Source organism: Gracilinanus agilis, chromosome 4 (genome assembly GCF_016433145.1).
Source record: "Gracilinanus agilis isolate LMUSP501 chromosome 4, AgileGrace, whole genome shotgun sequence".
Classification (NCBI taxonomy): domain Eukaryota; kingdom Metazoa; phylum Chordata; class Mammalia; order Didelphimorphia; family Didelphidae; genus Gracilinanus; species Gracilinanus agilis.
Genome location: NC_058133.1, coordinates 439,965,836 through 439,990,882, shown reverse-complemented (window position 1 = coordinate 439,990,882; position 25,047 = coordinate 439,965,836). Strand labels below are relative to the sequence as shown.

The 25,047-nt window shown below is 40.0% G+C and overlaps 1 protein-coding gene across 1 annotated transcript in view; it reads left to right on the top strand.

Annotated features, from left to right (window-relative positions):
• The window catches only part of ABCA4 (ATP binding cassette subfamily A member 4), a 126,295-nt gene that overhangs the window by 56,980 nt on the left and 44,268 nt on the right, over positions 1–25,047 (top strand). The window contains exons 8-10 of the mRNA XM_044675489.1: positions 11,269–11,374; positions 21,019–21,224; positions 22,150–22,326. Of these exons, the coding sequence (XP_044531424.1) occupies positions 11,269–11,374; positions 21,019–21,224; positions 22,150–22,326 (489 nt within the window). The remainder of the gene's footprint in view (positions 1–11,268; positions 11,375–21,018; positions 21,225–22,149; positions 22,327–25,047) is intronic.

The following is a 25,047-nucleotide window of genomic DNA, read 5'->3' as shown; positions in this document are numbered from 1 at the left end:
ATATATATATATATCTCCCTCTCTCCCTCCCTTCCTTCCTTTCTTGTAAATCTTCCATTTTTTATTAACCTGCTTTGTTTCTTATGGCGTAGTTGTATTCCATCTCAATCACAACTCATTCTATGGTTCTGTATTTCAAAAGTAAAGGACAAAATCCTGGACTGACAGTAAGGTAGACCTGAATTAAAATCCTGGTTCTGATACTTTCTATCTGAATAGGGCAAATTAGTTCACATTCAGTGTCTCAGTTCTTTATCTATAAAATGGGGGTAAAAACTGTAGAATATATTTTGGAGTATTGTTGTGAAGCTTAAATGAAATTTCATATACATGTATAAAGAGAAGGAAGGAAGAAGGACAAGAAAGAAAGAAGGGAAAAAAAGAAGGAAAAAAGGAAAGGAGGGAAGGAAAAAAGAAAGGATAAAAGAAGGGAAAGAAAGGAAGAAAAGAAAGAAGAAAAGCCTAGCTCAATTATTTTTACCCACAGAAAGGATTTGGTTATCTAGAAGGGGACTAAGATTTGATAATGGATAGGTGACTGCTCTTGCTCCCAGCCAGGAATTAGACTAGGGAATCTAGAGACAGAGCTATATGGTATTCAGACAACATCTAGTCTAACCCTCCCATTTTATATATTCAGCCTAGGGAGTTTAATTGATTGTCTAAAGGCACAAATATGTCATCCAAGGTACAATTTGAACCCAGGTCCTCTAACCCCAGAACCCAGTGCTCTCTTCATTGTATCATCTTAATATTTTCATTATTTAATAATTGGATCAATGATATATATAAAATGCTTTGGGGGGGCAGCTGGGCAGCTCAGTGGATTGAGAGCCAAGCCTACAGATGGGAGGTCCTAGGTTCAAATCTGGCCTCAGACACTTCCCAGCTGTGTGACCCTGGGCAAGTCATTTAACTCCCATTGCCTAGTCCCTACTGCTCTTCTGCCTTAGAACCAATACACAGTATTGACTCCAAGATGGAAGGTAAGGGTTTAAAAAAATAATTGAAAAAATAATAAAATGCTTTGCAAATCTTGAGGTGTTATATAAATGCTCATCATCTTATTATTACTATCTATTTTTATTGTATCACACTGCCTCCCTAATATGCGAAGAATAGAGACATAGGAGATATATCTCTTCCAGAGGCAGAGATGAAGGGGACCTTTAAGGCCACTGATTTTGACTGCCCCATTTTACAGATGAGGAAACCAAGGCAGGCAGAGGTTAAGTGATTGCCCAGAGTCAATCAAATGGAGAGCGTCTGAAGCCTCCTATTACAAGTCTTCAAGCCCAAAGGCTAGATAACCACTTTGGAAGAACTCTGGAAAAAGGATTCCTATAGGTTCTTTTATATGGCCTCTGACACCCCTTTTTTTCCTTTTTTAAAATTTTTCTTTTTAATTTCCAAGGTTATATGTTTCATGTTGTCTCCCTCCCTTCTTCCCTCCTCCCTCCTAGAATTGACAAGCAATTCCACTGGGTTATACATATATCTGACACCCCTTTAAATTGAGATTCTGGGATTCTGGGACTGCCTGAAGAGACATGGGCAGCTTCATCTGCAGGGATCTGTGCTGCTGTCCTCATGCTCTGTGGTTCTGTCATTTTATCTACTTGACACTCTCCCTTTGGAAGGTCTTCTGAAGCCTTGTATGCTCAGGGGTATGCTAGTAAATGTTTAATAACTGTTTTGGGGGGGCAGGGTAGAAATGGACTTGGGACACACTTTTAAGTTTAATTATTAAGTTTTATGAACATTTTCTGCATGACTCTCTTCAGTGTAGATCACGAATAAAACAATAAACCAAGTCCTGATTTATAGCATTTGCTGATTTTTTAGTGTAAATGCTCACACAGAAAATTGAACAATCTGTTCTCAGGAGGCAGAGCTGGCTCCAGCATGCCCCTGTGTATACTACCCACATCATACCCTCTTCTTTCTGTACCCACCTATTCTTTCCCTCCAGGAAATAAAAAATACTCTGAGCCACTGTCTAGGCTACAGTGTCTTGGGCTAGGAAAAGAGGGTTTAAGACTATCTAGAAATAGGGGCAGCTAGTTAGCACAGTGGATAGGGAGCCAGGTCTAGGGCCTGGGTTCAAATGTGACCTAGCTGTATCACCCTGGGCAAGTCACTTAACCTCCATTGCCTAGCCCTTACCATTCTTCTGCCTTGGAACTGATATCTAGTATAGATGCTAAGACATAAAGTAAGTGGTGGTGTTTTTTTAAAGGCTATTTGGAAACAACTGCAGTCTGGGAATACTCTATTTACTCATGTGCATATTGATCATGGATCATAGACTCCCCCCTACACCCTCCCTCCAATAAATTCTCTCTCTAATTATTGCTACTGATCAAGGAAGAATTGAGTGATCAGATCTTCAATAGTTGCCTTAAGTAGGTACAATATAAATTTATGCATCTCTAATGTGAGTGTACATATATTTATACATATTTATCTATTAATTTGATTAATTGATTAATTAATTTAATAAGCACATCATGCTCTTTTAGATCTTTTTTTGTATAGGCTAAATGTGTCTGACTTCTTTAATAAACACACACACACTTTAAGGAAGGAAGGACAATTAGAAAATTCATTAGCTCCCCTTCTGATTAGCCTTGACTGAGAAGTTAGCTTTCTTTGTTTAGTTTAGAGGTTGTGCCTGGAACAGATGAAACCTTGCCTGGAGTTCACAGTATTTTTAAGATTTCACAGTATATTCAGATTACAAATGTCTTGAATTTCATACCAGGAAGCCAAGATCAAACAAAACTTTTATGTGACAATATCCATGAGCAAGGCATAAAAGTTTACTTTGACCAACTTCGCCCTTCCCCGTTTCCCGCTTTGTGACCGAAGGATGACTAGCACAGTCATTCCGTTTTTGCATGCTGGGGATGCTTTTACCAGTGGTTCCAGCTTCTCATGAGCTCGGGTGCCCAGAGATCTCTTTTCTATGATCCACCCAGCGGGCTCCGCTGAATGATGACTTGTCAGAGCCATGGGGTCGGGCTTCGTCGTGTCGTGTTTAGGACTGGCCCCTCTCTCCGAGCCAGCCTACTCTGGGCCATATTCCCACCCCACCACCCAGCTGGAATGTGCTTAGGGAATGAAAACTATTTTTAATGTTAGCTAAGCAAACCACAAACAGGAAGAGAAATCTACTAGGGGGAAAGACCATGCAATGTACCATGAAACCGAATACGAGGCATTTAGGGATTACGCACTGTTGTCAATTATCTCTGGGTCTGCTCCCTCTATTAGAGCTTTGGATCAAGAGTCAGCTGGAGGGCTAGATGAAAAGAAAAATGGAGGAGCCGTATAGAAGTCTGATTCTTACAGTAATAATAATTGTATATATATATAGTGTTTTAAGGATGTGAAGCGCTTTACGTGTCTTATTTCACTGTCTAGATATTATGTCATTTTCTATATATATTATACTCACAACAACCTTCTGAGTTGGGTACCATTATTATCCCCATTTTCCAGAGGAAATGGAGGCAAGCGAAGGTTAAAGTGACTTAGCCAGGATCACACGGCTAGTCTATGAGGCAAGATTCTACCTCAGGTCTTCCTGATTCCAAGTCTATTCATCTAGTTATCTCAAATAAAAATACAAGTATAACCACCTAAAGGGGACAGCTAGGTGGCACAGTGGGTAGAGCACTGGTCTTGGAGCTAGAAAGACTCATCTTCCTGAGTTCAAATCTGGTCTCAGACACTTACTTAATGGTGTGACCCTGGGCAAAAGTCATTTAACCCTCTTTGCCTCAGTCGGATGGGCTTGGATTGAAATAAATATGACCAACTGGACCAACAAGGTTGTAATAAAGATGTCCTGACTTTACAGTGGAGTTTGAGCATAATGCCTTGACAATTTGACATCTATCAAATGAAGTGGAGAAGGAAATGGTGAACCATTCCAGAATCTGCCACTAAACCCAAATGGGGTCATGAAGAGTCAGACACAACTGAAATGATTAAATAATAGCCACCCAGTGAGGTTCATTGACTTTCTCCAAAACAGTGTTAGGTCAAATGACTTTACAGGAAGCACCTTGTTTCAATGTGACTCTGCTCTAGCTTTGTAGACGTCTCACACTGCCCCTCCTCAAGCCCTCTGCATTCTAGCAAAATGCCAGTCGGTGGATCCTTGATACCACGTTCCATTTCCTGCCTGGGCACCTTTGCATAGACTGACCCGCTATCACCGAAATGCTCTCCCTCCTCATCTCTGTCCTGGAGTTCCCACTTCTTTTCAAGCTTCAATTCAAGTGCCGCCTCTTATGATAGTAATAGCTAACATGGTGGCACTTTGTTATTCAAAGATATTTTATTTTCCTAATTACATGTAATAACAGTTTTCTTTTCCAATATTCTAAGATCCAAACTGTCTCTCTCCATCTCTCCCTTTCCTCCTCCCTCTCAGAGATGGTAATCAATCTAGATTATACATGTATTATCATAACGTAATAGCACTTTAAGGTTTGCAAAACCTCAGAACAACCCTGGGAGATTTGTGCTATTATTATCCCCATTTTACATATGAGAAAACTGAGCCTAAGAAGTTAAGTGACTTGCCTAAGGTCACACAGCTAATCCATATCTAAAGTCATTTTTGAAGTCAGGTATTCTGGCTCTGAGTTGGGCAAGCTATCCACTACTTTTCTCTCCAATTGCTGGCACCAAATCTCCCAAATTGCTTATTACCGTTTTTCATTTTTGTCTTTGTCTTCACCTAGCCTTATAGCAGGTCTTAATAAATGCTTGTTGGATTGGATTGGGTTGAAATAAGTGTGATGGACTAGACCAGCGATTCCCAAAGTGGGCACCACCCCCCCTACACCTTTCCAGTAACATCTCCCACTGCTGCCCGATTCCCATCTATTCTGTGATCCAATGACACTGGTCTCCTTACTGTTCCTCAAATACGACACGCCATCTCCCAACTTTGGACATTTTTCTGACTATTCTCCAGACCTCAAATTCTCTCCATGCTCCACTCTGCTGCCTGGCTTCGCCATCTTCCTTCAAGTTCCAGCTAAGATCTCCCCTTCTACGGGAAGCCATTCCCCATTCCCCTTGGTTTGAGTGGCTTCCTGCTTTCCATTTTATTCATGTGCTAAACATGGTGGCTTGCACATTGTCTCCTTGACTATACTGTGGACACCTCAAGGGCAGAGACTGTCTTTAGTCATTCTTTCTATCTCTAGAATTTAGGATGGCGCTTAATAAATGTTTATTGGCTAACTTTTTATAATTTTTATTTGTAAGTCGCTATCTTCTGTCTTACAATATCAATTCTAAGACAGAAGGGCAGGAGGGGCTAGGCAATGGGGGTTAAATGACTTGCCTGGGTCACACAGCTGGGCAGTGTCTGAGACCAGATTTGAACCCAGGTCCTCCTGATTCCAGACTTGGCCCTTTATCCACTTCTCTACCTCACTGCCCCTATTGACTAACTTTTAAAAAAAAAACAACCTATCTTCTTAGAATCAAACCTGTATTCCAAATGGTAAAAATGAGGCAATAGAGGTTAAATGATTTTACTTAGGAATTATTTGAGGTCAGATTTGAACTCAGGTCCTCCCAGCTCCAGTCCCAGCTCTCCATCCACTGAGTCATCTAGCTGTCCCTCTTGACTAACTTCTAAGGTTTCCAGCTCTACATCTACAATCCTATAAATTTTCTTACAAAATCACATTTTCTGAGGAAAGCTGATGTCCCTCCCACATCACCACATCATTCCCATTGCATTTATTTACTATATCTGTCACCAACAGTGTATTGCAACTAGATTTACAGACAGCATCAAGTACTTCTTTTGTATTGTTAATAGTGCCCAGCTGGGCTCATAATAGACTTGTAATACCTGCTTGTTGATTGAGCCACTGATGGATATAAGGGTGTCCCGGTGATAAATGGCTATTATTCTGTGACAGTAGCTTTCAGCATGATCTGCACGAGCCCTTCCTTTGACCAAACACTTCTCCAATCAGAATCTTTGCTTTTTCATTTGACCTTTTTGTTCTCCCCTTTTCTTCTTTTGAAAATGGACAGAACCATATCTCGAGGATATTGTACTTCAGGACCAGGCACTTCGGGTGTCTGGTCACAATGCCTAGTGGGGGAAACTTTAATACAATTGGATTCAACAAGCATAGCATGTTCCCATAGGCATTCTCTTCTTCAGATTAAATATGCCCAATTCTTGCAGTTGGTAGACATGTGGCAAGGTCTTGATGCTTAGCAGCGACCCATTTGTCCTCCTCTAAGTTCATCAGTGTCCTCCCTAAAACATGGCACTGAAAAATGAATACAGTATTCCAGATTTGCTCTGACTAGGGCAGAGTACACAGGCGTATCTCCAATTTACCATGATACGCCGTCTTTGTGCATCATTGTTGTCCTGTTGTCTTTGCCATTAAACTGTGAGTTTCTGGAGAGCAGAGACTGTTTTTTTGTTTTGTTTTATTTGTATCCCCAGCACTTAGCACAGTTCCTGGCACATAAAAGGTGCTCAATAAATTCTTGTTGACTCACCGGTCCTGGATACGATGTCTCTCTTAGTATTATCTAAAATTCCATTAGCTTCTTTAGCTGCCATATTGTACTGTTGTCTCATGTTGAGTTTCCAGCCCACTAAAATCTCCAGATTAAAAAAACAACAGCAAATTTCTTTCTAGCCATTCCTCTCATACTTGTGTCATTTTTTTAAACTCAAGTTTAAGATTTCACATTCATTCCTATTACATTTTATCTTATCCAAATTGGTCCAAAGGCTAGACTTTTTTGAATTCTGACCCTGTCTAGTATGTTAGTTCTCCCTTCTACCTTTGTGCCATCTTGAAATTTGATGATTTTGCTCTCTCCACTCACTGAGAAAAATGTGAAACAGCGCAGATCTCTGGGATACTTACTCTGTTGGAGTACCATATTATCATCGAACCATTAATGGCTACTCTTTGGATCTGGCCAATTAATTAGCACTCACTTCATCTAATTATATTGTGACCCAGCCTATATCTCTCCATCTTTTTACCAGGAATGGCATGAGAGACTTATTCATAATCTTTGCTAAAATCGAGGTGAAATACACACACACACACATATATATATATATATATTTATGTCTATCTGTATACACATTCATGTAACCTTGGCATGTATATACATATATACATTTATATTCAGAATAATGTCAACTAACCTCATTTTCTTTTTTCTTTAGAGGGTTATTAGAGTGCTAGATCAGGAAAATTATATCTCCATATATATCAAATATGTGTGGGTCCATATATACAAATATGTGTGTATATACACATTAATATATATGATCATCTATATAATATATAACATATTAATTATAACTACATAATTAATTAATATATAATTATACACACACACATAAGATTTGCCTTATCTGGTAGTCTAGTGATGAGATTAGTTGAAGTTAGTCTAGTACAGCCCATTTTTTTTTTAACCCTTACCTTCCTCCTTGGAATCAATACTGTGTATTGGCTCCAAGGCAGAAGAGTGGTAAGGACTAGGCAATGGGGGCCAAGTGACTTGCCCAGGGTCACACAGCTAGGAAGTATCTGAGGCCAGATTTGAACCCAGGACCTCCCATCTCTGGGCCTGGCTTTCAATCCACTGAGTCACCCAGCTGCCCCCTGGTATGGTCCATTTTTGATGAAGCTATGCTGACTCTTTTTATTGAATCAAGTCAAATTCAACAAGGATTTGTTAAATGCCATCTATGTACTAGGCACTGTGTTTGGTCCTAGACATACAACATCACATTGAGAAATAGTCCTTGCCCTTCAGGTACTTACATCTTCCTGGGGTGGGGTTGGGAGTGGGAGGAGAGGAGGCTAACAGACCAGAAGAGAAAGAGACCGATATGTTCCCAGATAAGTAAATCCAAGATAATTCAAGGAAGAGGAGAACATTAACCACCACTCAGAATCTTGAATGAAGCAAAGGTTTCTGAGAAGTGGAGATGAGAAGGAAGTTCATTGGAGCATAGGGGACAGTCTGTGCCAATGAATGGAGGCAAAAGATTAACTGTTGAATTTAGAGACCAGTAAATTGGTAAATCTGACTGGAATATAGAGTGAATGGAGGAGAATATGGTGTTTACTGCTTCCTTTTCAAGAAGTTCATCAGCCCTTTCCATAATATATTGTAGAATTTTGCCAGGAATCAAAGTCAAGTTCTCTAATTCAGCATCATCAGACCCCTTTCTCTTCCCTTGTTTGAAAATCTGGAAAACAATTACTTTACTTTCTCCAATCATATAATACCACTCTCTTTTCTCATTGTTCTTTCAGTCATCACTAACAATGACTCTGGGATCACCTCTGCCAGTTTTTCATTACCTGGGAAGGTAGTTTATCTGACCCTGGTGTCTTAATTCATCAAAGGCAGCTGGGTGATTTCTTACCATCCTCAATATTTATTTTGAGTATCAATCCCTATTTGCCATTTTTGGAAGATCAGCCTCCTTAGCAAAGAAGCACATTAAGTACTGAACAACTCTGCCTTCTTTCTGACATTTGTTGTCATCCCGTCTTCCTTGAAAAGTGGCCCCATCCCTTACTTGATCTTCCTTTCTTTCTCAATATAGCTAAAAAAGCACTTATGTTATCCGTAGTTTTCATGCTGAGCTTCTGGCTCATTACAAACTTTGCCACTATAGACACTATTCTTATGGCATACTTCTGAAGACGTACACTCAAATAAATCTCTGATGACATGAATGGAAATGTGCCTTCCAAGGATGGAGATTGCAACCCAGTCATTTCTGTCCATCCTGTGTGACTTCTGTACTTGCAGTGGTTTTTCCAGTAGAGGTAATAATTTTATGTTGAGTTCTTCACACTATCTGGTCCTATATCTGTTCTTTTCTGCATCCAGGTGGATTATTCTCTGGGAATTCTAAGTAGCCTAAGCAGGGAGATCTCTAAACCTGGCATCATCAGTACCATTGTCTTCTTGAATGAAGAAGACCAGACTACTAAATGATTTTTTAAACAAGAAATTTAACTGAGGGTTTAACTATTCACCTTCCCTTTAACACATACACACACACACACACACACACACACACACACACACACTTTCAAAAGACCATTAGATTAAGTTTCTAAGACACCATAATGACTTCTGATAAGAGCTAGTATTTATCACTTAAAGTTTTGTGAAATATTTTACATATGTTTTTGTATTTGATCCTTTTAACAACTCTGGAAAGTAGATGCCATTATTGTTCCCATTTTGCATACTGGGAAACTGAGATAAACTGCCTTCTCCAGGGTCAATAAATGTCTGACCCAGAATTATGAATTCAGGTCTTTCAGGATCAGAATCCCAGATCCAACTCTTTATGCATCATGCCATCTAGCTGACCCATAAAGCATCAACTTCACAGAGGGCAGTTACTATTAGGAACCAGAGGTGGTTTCCTGGTTTTCTTTCTCAGAGGATATCCTGAAAAAACACTGGTTCCTCAAGGTAAGCCCGATCACCGGCTGGGACGGCTTCCGGACAAGCTGTTCTACACTCATGCTAGTTCCTGATTAGGGTTACAAGAAGTGCTCTGGCTAGGGCTCATGAAATGCTTCCTGAATACATATTGAGAGTAACTTGGCTCATACCAAGAAGCTAACATGGGGTGAATGACACTTTGCCCAAGGATCCCATTTCCAAGGGATTTGCTTTCTCCTCCTTTTAGATGATTTCTGTCCCTGCCTCTCCTAGTCCTCTATCAATCTTGAGACTTTTCCCTTCAGCCTCCATGGGAGTAAGGGCAAGAGAGACCAGCCCCTCTTCTACTCGTGCTCCTATGTTTGGAAGGTCTTCCTGGATTGCTGTAAGACAACAGTTTTTGCCCCAGACAGAAGCATTACTGATTAGAGTCCCAGTCCATCCCTTGAGGTACATATAGCCATAGTCGCTACCCATTGTGCTGCTCAAACTGGGAGGAATGGATGAGGACAGAGTGTATTTTGAAATTGTGTCTTGAATGGAGGAAGAAGAAAAGTGATAATTTTCCACAGATGGCATCTATCTGAAATGGTAATATGCTAGTACCAGCCTCTCTTGATACATCTGCCATGGAAGGAAATGGCAAATCACTCTAGTATCTTTGCCAAGAAAGCCCCATTGACAGTATGGTCTATGGGTCACAAAGAGTTGGACACAACTCAACAACCAAATGACAACTGATACATCAGGATGTTTTGTAGCTAAGGGCAGGAAATATCAAAATCCAATATGGCACTAGGGGAGATGGATGGAGTTTTTTAATCTTTCTGGGAAGAAGTTGAGTATATAGGTGAAGTACTTTCAATAAATATACTTCTAAGGAGGAAGGTAAGGGCTTAAAATAAACAAATTAACGTCACCATAATAAATAAATATATAATCAATTATAATTAATAAATAAAAATTCTAAATATCAGGTTTGTGGGTCTATTAGACTTTGACTATTCTCAAAATATAAATTATATATGAATACACAGATGTGCGTGTATATATATATTAGAATAAGTTGCTGACATTGGATCATGAGCTCCTTGAGGTCAAGGACACTTTGAGGTCTCTTGCCTTTTTTTGTAAATCTAGTGCTCAGCACAGTGTCTGCCACATAGAAGGTAATTCCCAAATGCTTGTTGTCTGACACACTGCCAGACAGACATATAATGTCAAATGGGTCAGCCCAGCTGGCCCAGATCCTCTTCTATTCAGCCGATAGAATTTTATATGGAATATTTCCTATAGCATACTTATATAATAATTATATATAATACATAATTTCCTATGCAATATCCCATCCTATATATTCTAGCCTTTATTTCCAAGAAAACAAACTTAAAAAAACACAGTATCACCTCAAACCCTTTCTAGTTGTGTGACCCTGGGCAAGTCACTTAACCATCCCACCCTTGGCCCAGCCCTTACCCCTCTTCTGCCTTGGAACCAATACACAGTATTGATTCTAAGATGGAAATTGGAAATTAAAGATAAAAAAATCAGCATCTCTCCAGATTATATAGTACATAAGAAGGATATTGGGATTTTTTTTTTAAAAGGAAACAATTCAATTTCCTTTGATAATTATCATGTTCTTAAGTCTAGTGTCATTTCAGCCTCCAGCCCTTCAATTTTCTCATATACCTGGGTTCTCTTTTCCTTATCATTTGGCCAGTTAACAAAGCTTCCTTTGTTTTCTTTCTTTTTATCTCTCAGACTGAGAAAATGGCATGTGGCTGTCTCCCAGGCTGGGGAGCTCCGGAATGGGCCAGGAGCCCGGGGCAGGGGGTGTGGGGGTGGAGCTGGAGCAGCCCTAGCTGCGGTCAGACACCGGACAGACAGGGCTGGGGGATGGGGTGATTGGAGAAGAGGGCGATGGGAGGGAAAGGCTGTTTCCTGAGACTAAGGGAGCCTTTCACCATTCAGCTGCACCATGATTTCCTTAATGGGGTTCTACGGTCCCTTCCCACCCTCCCTGCAGTCTTCCCCCCAGCCCAGGCCTTGTCGGTGTCTTCCTGTACCTCCTGCTTGGCAGATCAACTCCATGTGTTGAAAGTCTTCCTCTAGGTCTTTGGAGACCTTTGTTCTGGATAACAGTCCCATTGTAATCCCGCTCTGGTCAGATCACATCTGGAAGATCATATGCAGTTCAAGACAGCACATTATTTTATGAGGAATGTTAACAAACGAGGGTATTGAGGGAAGGATGACCGGGAGGGGAAGGGGCGTGAAAATGAAGTTACATCAAGAATATTTCATTCTGGAGAAGAACAAGCTCAATGGGCACAGGCCTACCAGTTTCAAATATCAGAAGCTATTCTATAAGAATAAAACTAAGATTTACTCTAGAAAGGAAAATGAGAGGGGATGGATGGAGCTATAGGGAGGACGACTTGGGCAGAAGAGGATGTGGCATGATTCAGTTGTTTCAATTGTGTCTGACACTTGGTGATCCCATTTGGATTTTTATTTTTTTTTTTTTTGGCAAGGATCCTGGAATGGTTTGTCATTTCCTTCTCTAGCTCATTGATTACAGATGAGGAAACTGAGGACAACAGGGTTAAGTGACTTGCCCAGGGTCACACAGCTTATAAATGTCAGAGGCTGGACTTGAACTTGGGTCTTCTTGACTCCAGGCCCCTACTTTATCCATTGGGCCACTTAACTGTCCAATAGAATAGAAGAACTTCCCAACAAGTCTTCTTGACTCCAGGTGCCTACTTTATCCACTGGGCCACCTAGCTGTCCAATAGAATAGAACTTTCCAACAACTAAAGCCTTTCAAAAATTAAATGAATTGTCTTGTAAGATAAGTGAGTTTCCCATCATTTGAAATATTCAGGTAAAGAGAGGATAGATGGCTACCAGTCAGGAGAATCAGAAAGGGAATTATTGCTAGGAGATTAGACTTTATGACCTATTAAGAATCCCTTTTCACTCTAAAATCTATATAATATAACATGAAAGCATACTGGCTCATGAGCCAGAAGATCTAGGTTAAAATCTCACAACTGATACTAGCTGCGTGACCTTGAGAAAATCCCTTCATGTGCTTGGAAGTCAGTCTCTTTATTGATAAAAATAAAAGTGTTAGATTAGATAGTTCTAACTCTATGATTCTAATATGTCCTGGACACCAGTATAACATTCAAGCTCTCTGACAGTTACTTCATTTCCTTTTATGATCCCATCTAGGTTTTTATTTTGTTGTCAAGCAGTCTGCCATTTTTTTTTCTCCAGCTCATTTTACAGATGAGGAAACTGAGGCAAACAAGGTTAAGTGATTTGCTCAGGATCACAAAACTTTAGAAAGTGTCTGAGGTCAGATTTGAACTCAGGTTTTCCTGACTGCAGACCCACCTTCTCTCTACTGTGCCACCTAGCTGCCCCATTGCTTTTTATGCTATTTCTCAAACACATATCATCATTGGTGACTTACATATAGCCTCCTTACTCCCATATTTTCCAGGAGGATCATAGATCTATAAAGAAAGGGACATTATGTCCATCCTCTTCATTTTACAGATTAGGAAACCGAGGCCCAGGGACTTACCCATCCTCACAAAGATGAGCTCTGGATCTAGATCCTTTGATTCCAGAGTCATCTCTTTCTGCTGGACTAAATTGTCTGTTGAGTCGCCACAATTTGGATTCTTCAGAAATTGTGATGATCTCTCTAGTAGTCCTGCTTTTCTTATTACCATCTCCAAGTGTGATTTTTTTTTCCCTTTATGGTTGCAAAGAAGTGCCTAGACCTCCCTTGCCCTTCCACATTTTCCAAGTTCATGATCCTGACCAAGCTCTCTCTCATCCTGGAATCATTCTCCAGGCATTCTGATGTTCTGGCCTTTTTTCATTTGACTTTCCCTGTCTCATAACTTATGAATTTGAAGCTATCTTTTAGGCTTCCATCCCCACCCCAGAAAATATTTGGAATCCTTCAAAAACAAACTGGGTACCCAGGTACATTTGTGGGCCATCTCACCATAATCAGAAAAAAGCATATGGCATAATTACAGGCAATTCTCCCAAATACCCATTCATGTATAAAGTATATAACATTCACATTAGAGCTACATGTTCATGTTATGTGGAAAGTCCATGGTTGTGGTTCAATCATTTCAGACTCTTTGTGACCTCATTTGTGGTTTTCTAGAGATATTGGAGTGTTTGCCATTTCCTTCTCCAGTTCATTTATAGAGGAGAAAACAGAGACAAATAAGATTGTGATTGCCCAGGGTCACACAGCTATTAAGAGCCTGAGGCCAGATTTGAACTCATGAAGATGAGTCTTCCTGATTCCAAACTCAGTTCTCTATCCACTATACCACCTAACTGGCCAAAGGACATGGTAATATATTTGACTAAAGGTAATCATTTGGCCATACTTATAACCTCTTCCACCCCATTATCTTTGGGTCATCAAATGCCAGCATGGTCATTGGTAGGATAGTCCTGGTCCTTCTTTTGTGCCCTGTTGTCCATTCTGCACCCCAGAATCTTTAAACTCACTGGCCTTCAGTCCTAATCCTGAGCCTGCAGAGGGGCCAGGATTGACCATTAATGTCTATAGACCCTAATGAGTTGGTCTGCATAGATGACCTTCATTCCTTTGGGCTCTCTATAGCTGGAATATTGGGAAGAAAAGGGGTGACCAAGAAATTGAGCCCTCTTTCTCCCCCAGGCTTGGCAGAGTTCCCTCTAGACTCTATCAAGCCTTTAGCTCAGACTTCAGCCCTTTTAGTAGAGTACAATTAAAATGTTCTGGTTGTGTATATCTACTTGTTTATCTACAAGAAGTCTAGACTTCCTGATTCCTGATCAGGCTATTACCTCCTTGACTTGCCCACTCTCAAAATCTCAACATTGATAAGAATAGCTCCTGGAAAGGAAACTATACACCAAGAAACACTCTTTCTCACAACACCTGGCCTCCTATCAACATTTTTTAGCTTCTGGGTTGAGTAAATATGTGCATGCTGGGTAAAATGGTTCATTAAAAAAAAAAAAAAAGTGGTTTCCATTTAGTGGCTCAAGAACGTCTTGAGGGTTCATAATGATGGTCCAAGGCAGTGGTGTCAAACTCAAAAAGAAATGGAGTGATGAAATTGTGCATAACAATCTTTGTTGTTGTTGTCCAGTCATTCCAGTCACGTACAACTCTTCATGACCCTATTCAGGATTTTCCTGGCAAAGATACTGGAGACCTTTTAAAGATCTTTATGGGTGGCATCCTGACTTTGAAAACTATATATTAATAGAATCTTTGTTTTATTATCTTTTTATTTATTTAGTTTAGTAGATCCTAGTTGTATTTTAAACTTATTTGGGCTAGTGTTGTGGCCCATGGGCTGTGTGTCTGACACCTCTTACAGTTCAGTTTTCTGTTGTACAATCCCCTGAAAAGCAGGGTGTCTCATGAAACATGAAGCTTGAGTCCCTGAGGATTCTGCCTCCTTTTCTTGACTTTTATCTTCTTAGAGCTGCTCTTGCTGTCAGTCAAGGGAGGATATCCTGGGCAGGGAGTAGGTGGAGAGATTAGACTAGTGCTACAATACTTATATTCACCAATGGCACACTCTCTGGTGCAAGTCCCCAGATCTCAGCCGCATTTTCCAATGTTCTTGGTTTCGCTCCCTTCATGCCACAGATGATAATCATTCCAACTATTAGTCTCATGATGGATTCAGGCACCCAGGCCCTATGGACCAGAGTACTTATATCCATGATGGTCAGCTCAGGTCCCAACTGCTAGTTAAAGTCCTTCCTAATCCCCCCAGTAACAAGTCCCCTCCTCCCCAAATTATTTTGTTTTTTCATCTGCTTTGTTTTTTAATTGTGGCTGGTTAGGCTAATCTCTTCTGAGTATTTAGTTTATTATAATTAAGGTCAATGCAACTAATACACGTTGTGAGCATTTCAAGAATTGAATTTAACATTGTCAAGTAATATTTGTTGTTGTTTAGTCGATTAGTCATGTCTGACTCTGTGAACCCATTTGGAGTTTTCTTGGCAAAGATACTAGAGTGGTTTGCCATTTCCTTCTCCAGCTCACTTTACAGATGAAGAAACTAAGGCAAACAGGGTTAAGTGACTTGCCCAGTGTTGTATAGCTAGTAAGTGTCTGAGTCTGAATTTGAGCTCTTCCTGACTGTGGAATTCTAGCCCTCCATCTATTGAACCTGCTAGTTGCCCTGTCATAGAACAATAGTATTCTTTCAAATTTTTAAGAATTATCCTATTTTCTAATTTTTTCCTTCCAAGATTTTTGATGATCTTTAAATTGCCCTATAAGATGGTCTTTATCCTTTTAATCTTTTCCCTCTTAGACTTGTCCAAAATATTTAGGATCGGTGACCAGTCCCTCTCTCTGGCCTCTATGACAGGTATTCTTTCCTGGTTCTCCCCCATTGTCTGCCCATTGCTTTTATGACTTCTTTACTAATTCCTCAAGTTCTTCCTGGTTCCTAAGCATAAATATCCTTATGGGTTCTATAATTGGCTTGCTTTTTTTCTCTTCATATTTTCTCCTACAACACTCTCAGTTCTTCTCATCTAATCTCAGGATTACATGAAGATAATTCCCAAATTATCAAAATATTTCAGATATCAAGACCAGACTTCGTCCCTGAGCTCTAGTCCTATATCTCCAACTATCTCTGAATACTTCCACCTGAATGTCCCCCCAGCATCACAAAGGCAACATGTTCAAAACTGAATCTTCCCTTCTTCCCAAAAAACTGGTCCCCCTTTTCCCCAACTCTTCTATTACTATTGCACCACCATGTCCCAATAATCTTGGAGTCATCATTGCCTTTAAAAACTCTTCAATTTTCTTCCCCTTCAGGTGTCAAATCTTGTTAGTCCTATTTCCTTCCTTCCTTCCTTCCTTCCTTCCTTCCTTCCTTCCTTCCTTCCTTCCTTCCTTCCTTCCTTCCTTTTAAAACCCTTACCTTCTGTTTTAGAATTGATTACTAAATATTGGTTCCAAGGCAGAAGAATGTTTTTTTGCTAGGATTCTTTCTAACACTAAATTTCTGTGAACCTGTGAACACAATTAGATTGTAAACTCATTGAGGTCAGAGACCTCTAAGAGGTCTGTCTCCCTTTTTTGGTATCCTGTAAGCACTATATTGGCTACACAGTGGTGTATTCAATAAATACTTTGATAAAGGTTTACTTACTGTCTAACAATAAGACCTGGTTCCTCATTTTGCCTTTATTCCATGGATTTGATACTGAATCTATGACTTGATATCTTATTAATATAATGTACTATCAAGAACCTCTTTAAAAAAGTATACTGGCTTTTAAAAAATGCTCTTTGTGGTGGCAAAAAATTGGAAAACAAGGGCATGCCCTTCTATTGGGGAATGGCTGAACAAATTGTGGTATATGCTGGTGATGGAATACTATTGTGCTCAAAGGAATAATGAACTGGAGGAATTCCATGTGAACTGGAACGACCTCCAGGAATTAATGCAGAATGAAAGGAGCAGACCCAGGAGAAAATTATACACAGAGACTGATACATTGTGGTAAAATCGAGTGTAATGAACGTCTCTACTAGCAACAATGTAATGATCCAGGACAACTTTGAAGGAATTATGAGAAAAAATGCTATTCACATTCAGAGGAAGAACTGTGGGAGTAGAAACACAGAAGAAAAACAACTTCCTGATCACATGGGTGGATGGGGATATAATTAGGGATATTGACTCAAAAGGAGCACCCTAGTACAAATATCAATAATATTGAAATTGGTCTTGATCAATGACACATGTAAAACCCAGTGGAATTGTGCATCAACTATGGAAGGGGGTGGGAAGAGGGGAGGGATAGAACATGAATCCTATAACCATGGAAAAATGCTCTAAAATAATTAATTAAATAAAGATTTAAAGATTAAAAAAAAAAAGAGTCTGCTATGTGGGAGCCAGCTAGATGGCTCAGTAGATTGAGAGCCAGGCCTAAAGATGGGATCCTGGGTTCAGATCTGGCCTTTGACTCTTCCTAGCTTTGTGACTCTGGACAAGTTACCTAACCTCCATTGTTTAGCCCTTATTATTCTTCTGTTTTGGAACCAATATGTAGTATTGTTTTTCTGAGATAGTTTTCTAATGTTATCAGTCAGCTAGTCAACAAGCATTTATTAAGCATCTTCTATGTGCCAGGCAGTGTGCTAAGAATACAAAGAAAGATAAAAGGCAGAACCTACTCTTAAGGTACTTACAATCTAATGGGAGGGACTATGTATAAGATACTTAGAAGATGAATTGGGGTTAATCAATAGAGAGAAAGACATTCGCATTGTGGCTGATCAGGAGAGGCTTCCTGTGGAAGGAAGGATTTTAGCTGAAATTTGACTGAAACCAGGGAAGCTAGCAGTTGGAGAAGAAGAGGGAGAAGCTGCCCTGTTTGAGGCCAGGGGTTCTTTCTATTATTGTATCCCTAGAATTTAGCACATTGCTTGGCTCGTGAAACACTTAATGAATGCTTATTGGATTGAATGGAATTGAGAGAGTTCTAGGTATGGGGGATAGCCAATGAAAATGCCTAGTCATCCATCCATGCCCAGTAACCTATATAGTCCACCTTTCAAAGTGCCATCACTGCCAACATGATTTTAATTTAAGCCTACACCTCCCTATATCATTCTGCTTCTCAAAAACGTTCACTGGTTCTCCATTGACTGCAGGATAGGATGAGAACTCCTTAGCTTAGCATTCAGTCTTCCAACAATCTGGACCCAACTTATCATTCCAAACGCCTTTTTTTTTTTTTAAATGATACATTTTATTCATCAATTTCTCAGCTTACAGTCTTCAAATATCTGAGCAACAGGAAAAATATTCCTTAAGGAAATCAATGAAATTCCAAAAGTCTAAATAATGTCAATAAGGAACATGAGCTTTCAATAGAGGTTATGCATTCTAATATTTTACACAGTTCTAAAATTTTGGATAATCTGGTTTCATAATCTACAAGAGAACAGAAACCACACACTAAAGGGAAGTTGATGATTGAGGTTACTGTAGTTGACACTTGGACAAATGATAACCCAAGAAAGTCAGTTAGTTGGTAAATAGTCAATCAGTAAGTGACTATATGTCACAAGGAGAGAGCTAACTGCTGTAGATGCAAAGAAACGTAAAAGACAGTTCTGTTCTTGAAGAATTCATTATGTAATGGAGAGACAACATACAAGCAGATATAGAGAGGGATGATATGTACCAGATAAATTGGAAATAATAAAAAGGGATGTGGTGAAATTAATAGGAACAGAGAGAAAGACTTTCTTCAGGTGGTGATATTTCAGTAGGGACTCAAAGGAAGCAGAAGAAGCCAAGAGGTAGAGATGAGGAGGGACAGTATTCCATTCTTGGAGGACAGCCAGTGAAAATTTCTTTAGAATAAATTGTTAAGGAAAGAGTAAAGTGGCCAGTATACATGGAAGGATGTAAGATATAAGAAGAGTAGAAATGTAGGGTGGGACAGGATATGACTTATAGAAGACAAAATATTTACTAATAAGAAAAGGTATAAGATCTTAAGAAGCATGATCTTCAAATTTTAATCTATGAGAAAATGAAAAAAAAAGACAGGGTACAATTTTTATCTATCAAATGCCTGCAAGTATTAAAATTGGGAGTAAGAGATAATTTAAAATATCAACTTTTTTATCAGTAGTAATATGATGTTGATATTATTATGGAGAATGAATAAAATAGAGTCCTTACGTAAATTGATGCCAGTTTTCCCCCTAATACTATACATGTAGTTAATTGCTTCAGCATGAGTTTTATATATAGGAAGTGTTTTTGAAATCCATGCATTCATTTTTTTTTTGTGAATGTGAATTTTCAAAATCAATACTAGATAGATTTGGAAGGAAATAAAACATATGAAAAATATAAATTAATCATAGTTGAGCCATAATTTGGGAGTTAAGATGCATTGTCTGATTGTATTTGTTTTTTTATGCCTCTAGTTCTTTTTTTTTTAATAATTTTTATTTTTTAGAAAAGTTATCATGGTTACATGATTCATGTTCTTACTTTCCCCTTCACCCCCACCCCAAACTCCTTTTGTAATAATACTTCCCTTGCTGTGTAATCTAGTCAAAGTGCAGTGGTTAGAGCGCTGGCCTTGGAGATAGGAAGATCATCTTCCCAAGTTCAAATCTGGCCTTAGAAGCTTACTAGCTATGGGGACCCTAGGCAAGTCATTTAACCTTATTTACCTTAGTTTCTTCCTCTGTAAAATGAGCTGGAGAAGGAAATGGCAAACCACTCTTTGCCAAGAGAAACTCAAATGAGGTCATTGGCCAGGGCTGAAAACTAACTGAACAACAACTGATTACCCATGATATCTTTAGAACAATGTAACCTAATCAAAGGAGATAAAACCCTAAGACGGAAACCTAGACCCCAATATCCATTCAGTATCACAGTGATAAGGAGTTAAGTAACTAAACAAAAATAAGGAAAATGTGGTATTCTAGAGTTCTATTAAAATAGATGTAACCTAACATTTCACTTTTTAAAAATGTTATCCAGGGGGCAGCTGGGTAGCTCAGTGGATTGAGAGCCAGGCCTAGAGACGGGAGGTCCTAGGTTCAAATCTGGCCTCAGACACTTCCCAGCTGTGTGACCCTGGGCAAGTCACTTGACCCCCATTGCCTACCCTTACCACTCTTCTGCCTTGGAACCAATACACAGTATTGACTCTAAGACGGAAGGTAAGGGTTTAAAAAAAAAAAATGTTATCCATTTTGCTAGTAAGAAGGATTGTGAAGGATGAGGGGGGAGAAGCAGCCAAAAGGAAGAACTCAACTTACTGGGCAATTGTAGGTTTCTTCCTTTGCCCGCAAAACCTGCCCAGAATTGGGATGGAGACTCATTTCTGGAACTATCGTTCAGCTCTCATGTTATTTTTTCCTCCTCCTCCCAGTTCCTACTCCAGCTGGTCATCTTCTGTATGTTTGTGGTGAGATAAAAATGATCCACCTCTAGGAATCTTTTAAAAAAAAATCTAACTGGGGTCCAAGTCAGACTTTTTTCTAATCTTCAAAGCCTTATATCCTACATGACCCCAGTCCCTCTCTTCTCCATGCTGGGTAATGAGAGACCTTAGCGTCTTTGTCACTCACAGAAACTGCTTATTTGTACAGTTATGAACAGCTGGATAAACGCAGCCCTCCCTAAATCTGCTGGGGCCAGGGAGAGCAATTCAGCATTTCCAAACACCTTTCCCACCCTTTTCCAGATGACTCCTACAGCTCCAACAGGACACCAGACCCTAGAGCTAAGCAAAACTAGCTTTGTAGCTGTCCTCGTATTCTGGTTGGTTCCCCCAAGGCAGTGGCACATCCTTCCAGCTGTTTGGGTGCGGGGAGAGAGGAAGGAGATGAGTCCTTGCCCCGTGGGGTTCCTCCAACTCTCTTAACCTTGTTGTTGTCTGCAGTGCTTGACCCTGGATAAATTTGAAATCTATGATGATGAAATCCAACTCACCCACCGAGCGCTCTCCTTGCTGGAGCAGAATCGATTCTGGGCTGGAGTGGTATTCTTTGATATGTACTCCTGGAACAGTGAGCTACCACACCATGTGAAGTATAAGATCCGCATGGACATTGATGCAGTGGAAAAAACCAATAAGATCAAAGACAGGTGACAGCTTCATACACCCCTAAATGGGTTTTCCCATGGATAGTGCCAGTGCCAGCCAGAAAAAGTCATGGCCATTCCATGTCCAAGTTAGCTAAGCCTTTGACTTCCATTTAGGTCACCTGCAGGAGGTCTATCAAGCAGAGAAATACTCAGGGTTTGCTATATCCAAAAGGCTCATTTTCATGAGTTGATAAATAGTAGTTGGAAATAGTAGAGGCTGAATGTCTTCATCCTTAGTATTCATGCCAGTTATTATATGTTCTCAGTTGAATCTTTCTTAAAATGAGGATAATAATGCTCCTGAATGTATAAATGGAAAAGCACTTATCAAGATTTACTATGTGCCAAAAGTGTGCTAAAACCTGGAGAAAAAAGTTGAAAAAACCACATGATGTCTTTCACATGAACTTTCACTATAAATGGGAGAGGCAATGCTTATAGGAGAAAAACTGGAAGCTCTAAGGGTGTAGTGGCAGGACAGATGGCAAGGTCTAGGAGTCCTTGGTGGGAGGGAGGTAGAAGCATCAGACCAGAAGATAGTTTGGGGGATTTGGAGGACAAAAGTCCCAAGGGACCTTAGAAGACAGTGGCAGAGCAGATGGGAAGTCATAGTGGTCCTTCATCTTACAGAAAGATTACAGTTAATGACTCCCAGTTCCCTTGAGCAAAAAGGACTATGGAATAGTGATAGGTATATTGCTAAATAAGTCCCAAAAGTACAATAACATTCTTCCCAAATTCGTGATAGAATTATGTGAGATCTAAGCCCTTCTCCTTTAAGAAAAGAATTTGAAAGTCTTCCGGAAAGAGTTCAAGAGAGAATTTCTAATTGCTTTTGCAAGAGCCTCAGGAGACTAGAAATGGTAATGATGTGCTCAGTCCATTCCACTAAAACTGGGTCTTTTCCACCTTTGTTTTTTCTCAGGTACTGGGATCCTGGTCCAAGAGCTGACCCAGTGGAAGATTTCCGTTATATATGGGGTGGATTTGCCTATCTCCAGGACATGATTGAACAGGGGATTATAAGGAGCCAGACCAAGGCAGAAGTGCCTATTGGAGTCTATCTGCAGCAAATGCCATACCCCTGCTTTGTAGATGATGTGTGAGTCAGAGCAGTATCTTGATCTTCTTCCTTGATAAGCGAGTTGGGGCAGCTGGGAGGTGGTGCTGGTGTCAGGAAGGCTCAAACCCTTTCACTCTTTGATCTCAATCTGGGACCAGAGAGTGAATTCCTGAGGGGAGAGGGGAAGGACCTGAGAGAGATGGCCAGGTGGCCAAGCTGGGGAAATGAATAGTGTTCCATGGAGCCATTGTTTCCCGGCTCGGATGGGAAAAACATCAAAGTGAAATGGAAGAAAAAGTAAAAATATTTTGGTCCATTTGCTTAAGAATCATAGAATTCTTTTTTTTTTTTTTTAAGAATCTTAGAATCAATACTATATCTTGGTTCCAAGGCAGAAGAATAGTAAGGGCTAGGCAATGGGTGTTTAAGTGACTTACCCAGGGTCACACAGCTAGGAAGCGTCAGAGACCAAATTTGAACTCAGGACCTCCCATCTGTAGACTTGGTTCTCAATCCACTGAGCCACCCAGCTGCCCCTGGAATCACAGAATTCTAAAACCAGAACAATTCTTAGAAGGGAAGTTAAAAAAAGGAAGAAGGAAAGCATCCTGAAAACTGGAATAATAGAGGTTGGGTTTGTGAAGTACATATTTGGAAAGTCACAGAGGGTAATGTTGGGGGATAAGGACCAAGGCACATGAATTTCAGACTCTATAGTACATTTAGTATTTTTTTAAGGATGCCACCAGAGTCCCTTTTTCCACCAAATCAAAGCTCTGCATTGAAATTCATTCTGGTTTCTAGGAGATGTTGAATAACGAAGTCCCTTCACTAATTAGCATTCCCATGATAGATGCTTGATGAAAAGGTAAAGGAATGTGAGAAAGGCAACAGGCCATAGTGGAAGGAGAAACTGTCCTGAAGTCAAGAAGCCTGGGCCCTGACATCTCCTAGTGACGTGGCCCTGGGCAAGACATTTAACCTCTCTGTGACCCAGGCAACACTGGGAGGCTCTATGTCTCCCCTGGTCCAGTAGGTACTGATCAACATGGGTTAAGAGTTTCCACGTTGGTCCAAGGGAAAAAAGAATATGAATTTAATTCCTTGGGCTCTCCTTCTTCTGCTAACACATGCCCATTATTAGAACCATATCCTTGATGGCCAGCAGCCACCTAAGAAACTGGTCCTATGGCTTTGTTTCTGGGCATCAGAGTGCATTCCTTAGTGCCATGGAAACCTCATTTGCCAAAGGTGGATGGAGCCAGCAGAGTTAGTTAAGTTTGGCCAGGGTTCCAGTACCTAAAAGACAAGCATAGATATTTCCATAAAAAGAGCACTGGTTTGAGAGGCAAAAGACCTGAATTCAGATTCCATTTCTACTACTTCCTACCTGTGCAACCTTGGGAAAGACACAACCAACCTCCTTAGACTTTGGTTTCCTTATGTGTGAAATGAAGGATGTTGGACTAGAAGTCTGACTCTAGATCTATGATCCTGTATTCCCTTTGAAAGCCACTTAGCATTCCTGGGTCTCAGTTTCCTCTTGTGTATACTAGATGGACTCTAAGGTCCTCTCTAGCTCTTGAACAGCAATCCTATTCAAGACTGGAACGCTAAATACTAGATGTATTCTGGACAACAAAATATCCTTATCCTTTGGAGATGCCCAATAAATATTTAGTTAGAAGTGGAAGCAACCCTGAACTCAGAGCCAGTTACTCTCTCTAGGAAGTCTGCTCCAGGTAGAGATTTAGCATCCGTTCCTCCAAAGAAGTAGGATTTGACCACCACAGGATTTATATGTGTCTGTGGGGAAGATAAGGTTGATTCATAGGATTATGGTCTTAGAAATGGGAGAGACCTTATAGCTCCTCGTTTTACACAATAAGGAAACTGAAGCTGACAGGAGTTAAGTAATCTATTCAGGGTTATAAAGCTTGCAAGTTTCTGAGCCAGGATTTGAACTCAGGTATCCTTGACTCTACTCCCAGTGCTCTATCTTCTGTACCAAGAAACTACCTCGATTTCTTTTAGTAGAAGATGGCAGGGGCTGATTGATTTCATTCATCACCAACACACTTTTTGTTTCTATGATTGTCCACTTAGGTTCTGGTGCCAGATTACACATAGGGCTTCTTAAGTGATCCCAATTAAATTGAGAAAGTATTTTAAAGACACCTGCTATGTGCAAGGCACTATACTGAGCACTGGGAATACAAAGACAAAATCAAAAACAAATATTCAGATTTCTTTTTGGGGTCTTAATAGAAAATCGTTCTTTATCCTGAACACCAGCCAAAGTGGACACAGCAGGCTGTATTTGTGAATGTAGAATGCAAGCTCAACCATGACTTGTTTTTCATTTTTGTCTTTGTATCTGCAGTGCCCAAAGTAATGCCTTGAACATACTTGTATAGATTTAGAAATAAAAGGTACCCTAGAGTTCACCCATTCCCAATCCCTCATTTTACAGATGAGGAAAATGAGTCACAGAGAAGTTAAACAATTTGCTCAAGCTCACAAAGGCAGTAAGTAGTCCAGTTAAGTCTTCTCACTTCAAATCCAACAATTTCCCTTCACTGGGACATGTTTCTTCCAGCACAGAGGTTCTTAATCTGGGCTCTATTATCTTTTTTTTTAATTAATAGTTTTAATATAGTTTTGTTAAGCATTTAAAAACTTCATTATTGCGATCAAAGATCCATGAGCTTCACCAGATTGCCAAAGGGGCTCATCATACACACACCCCTTCCCATTTAA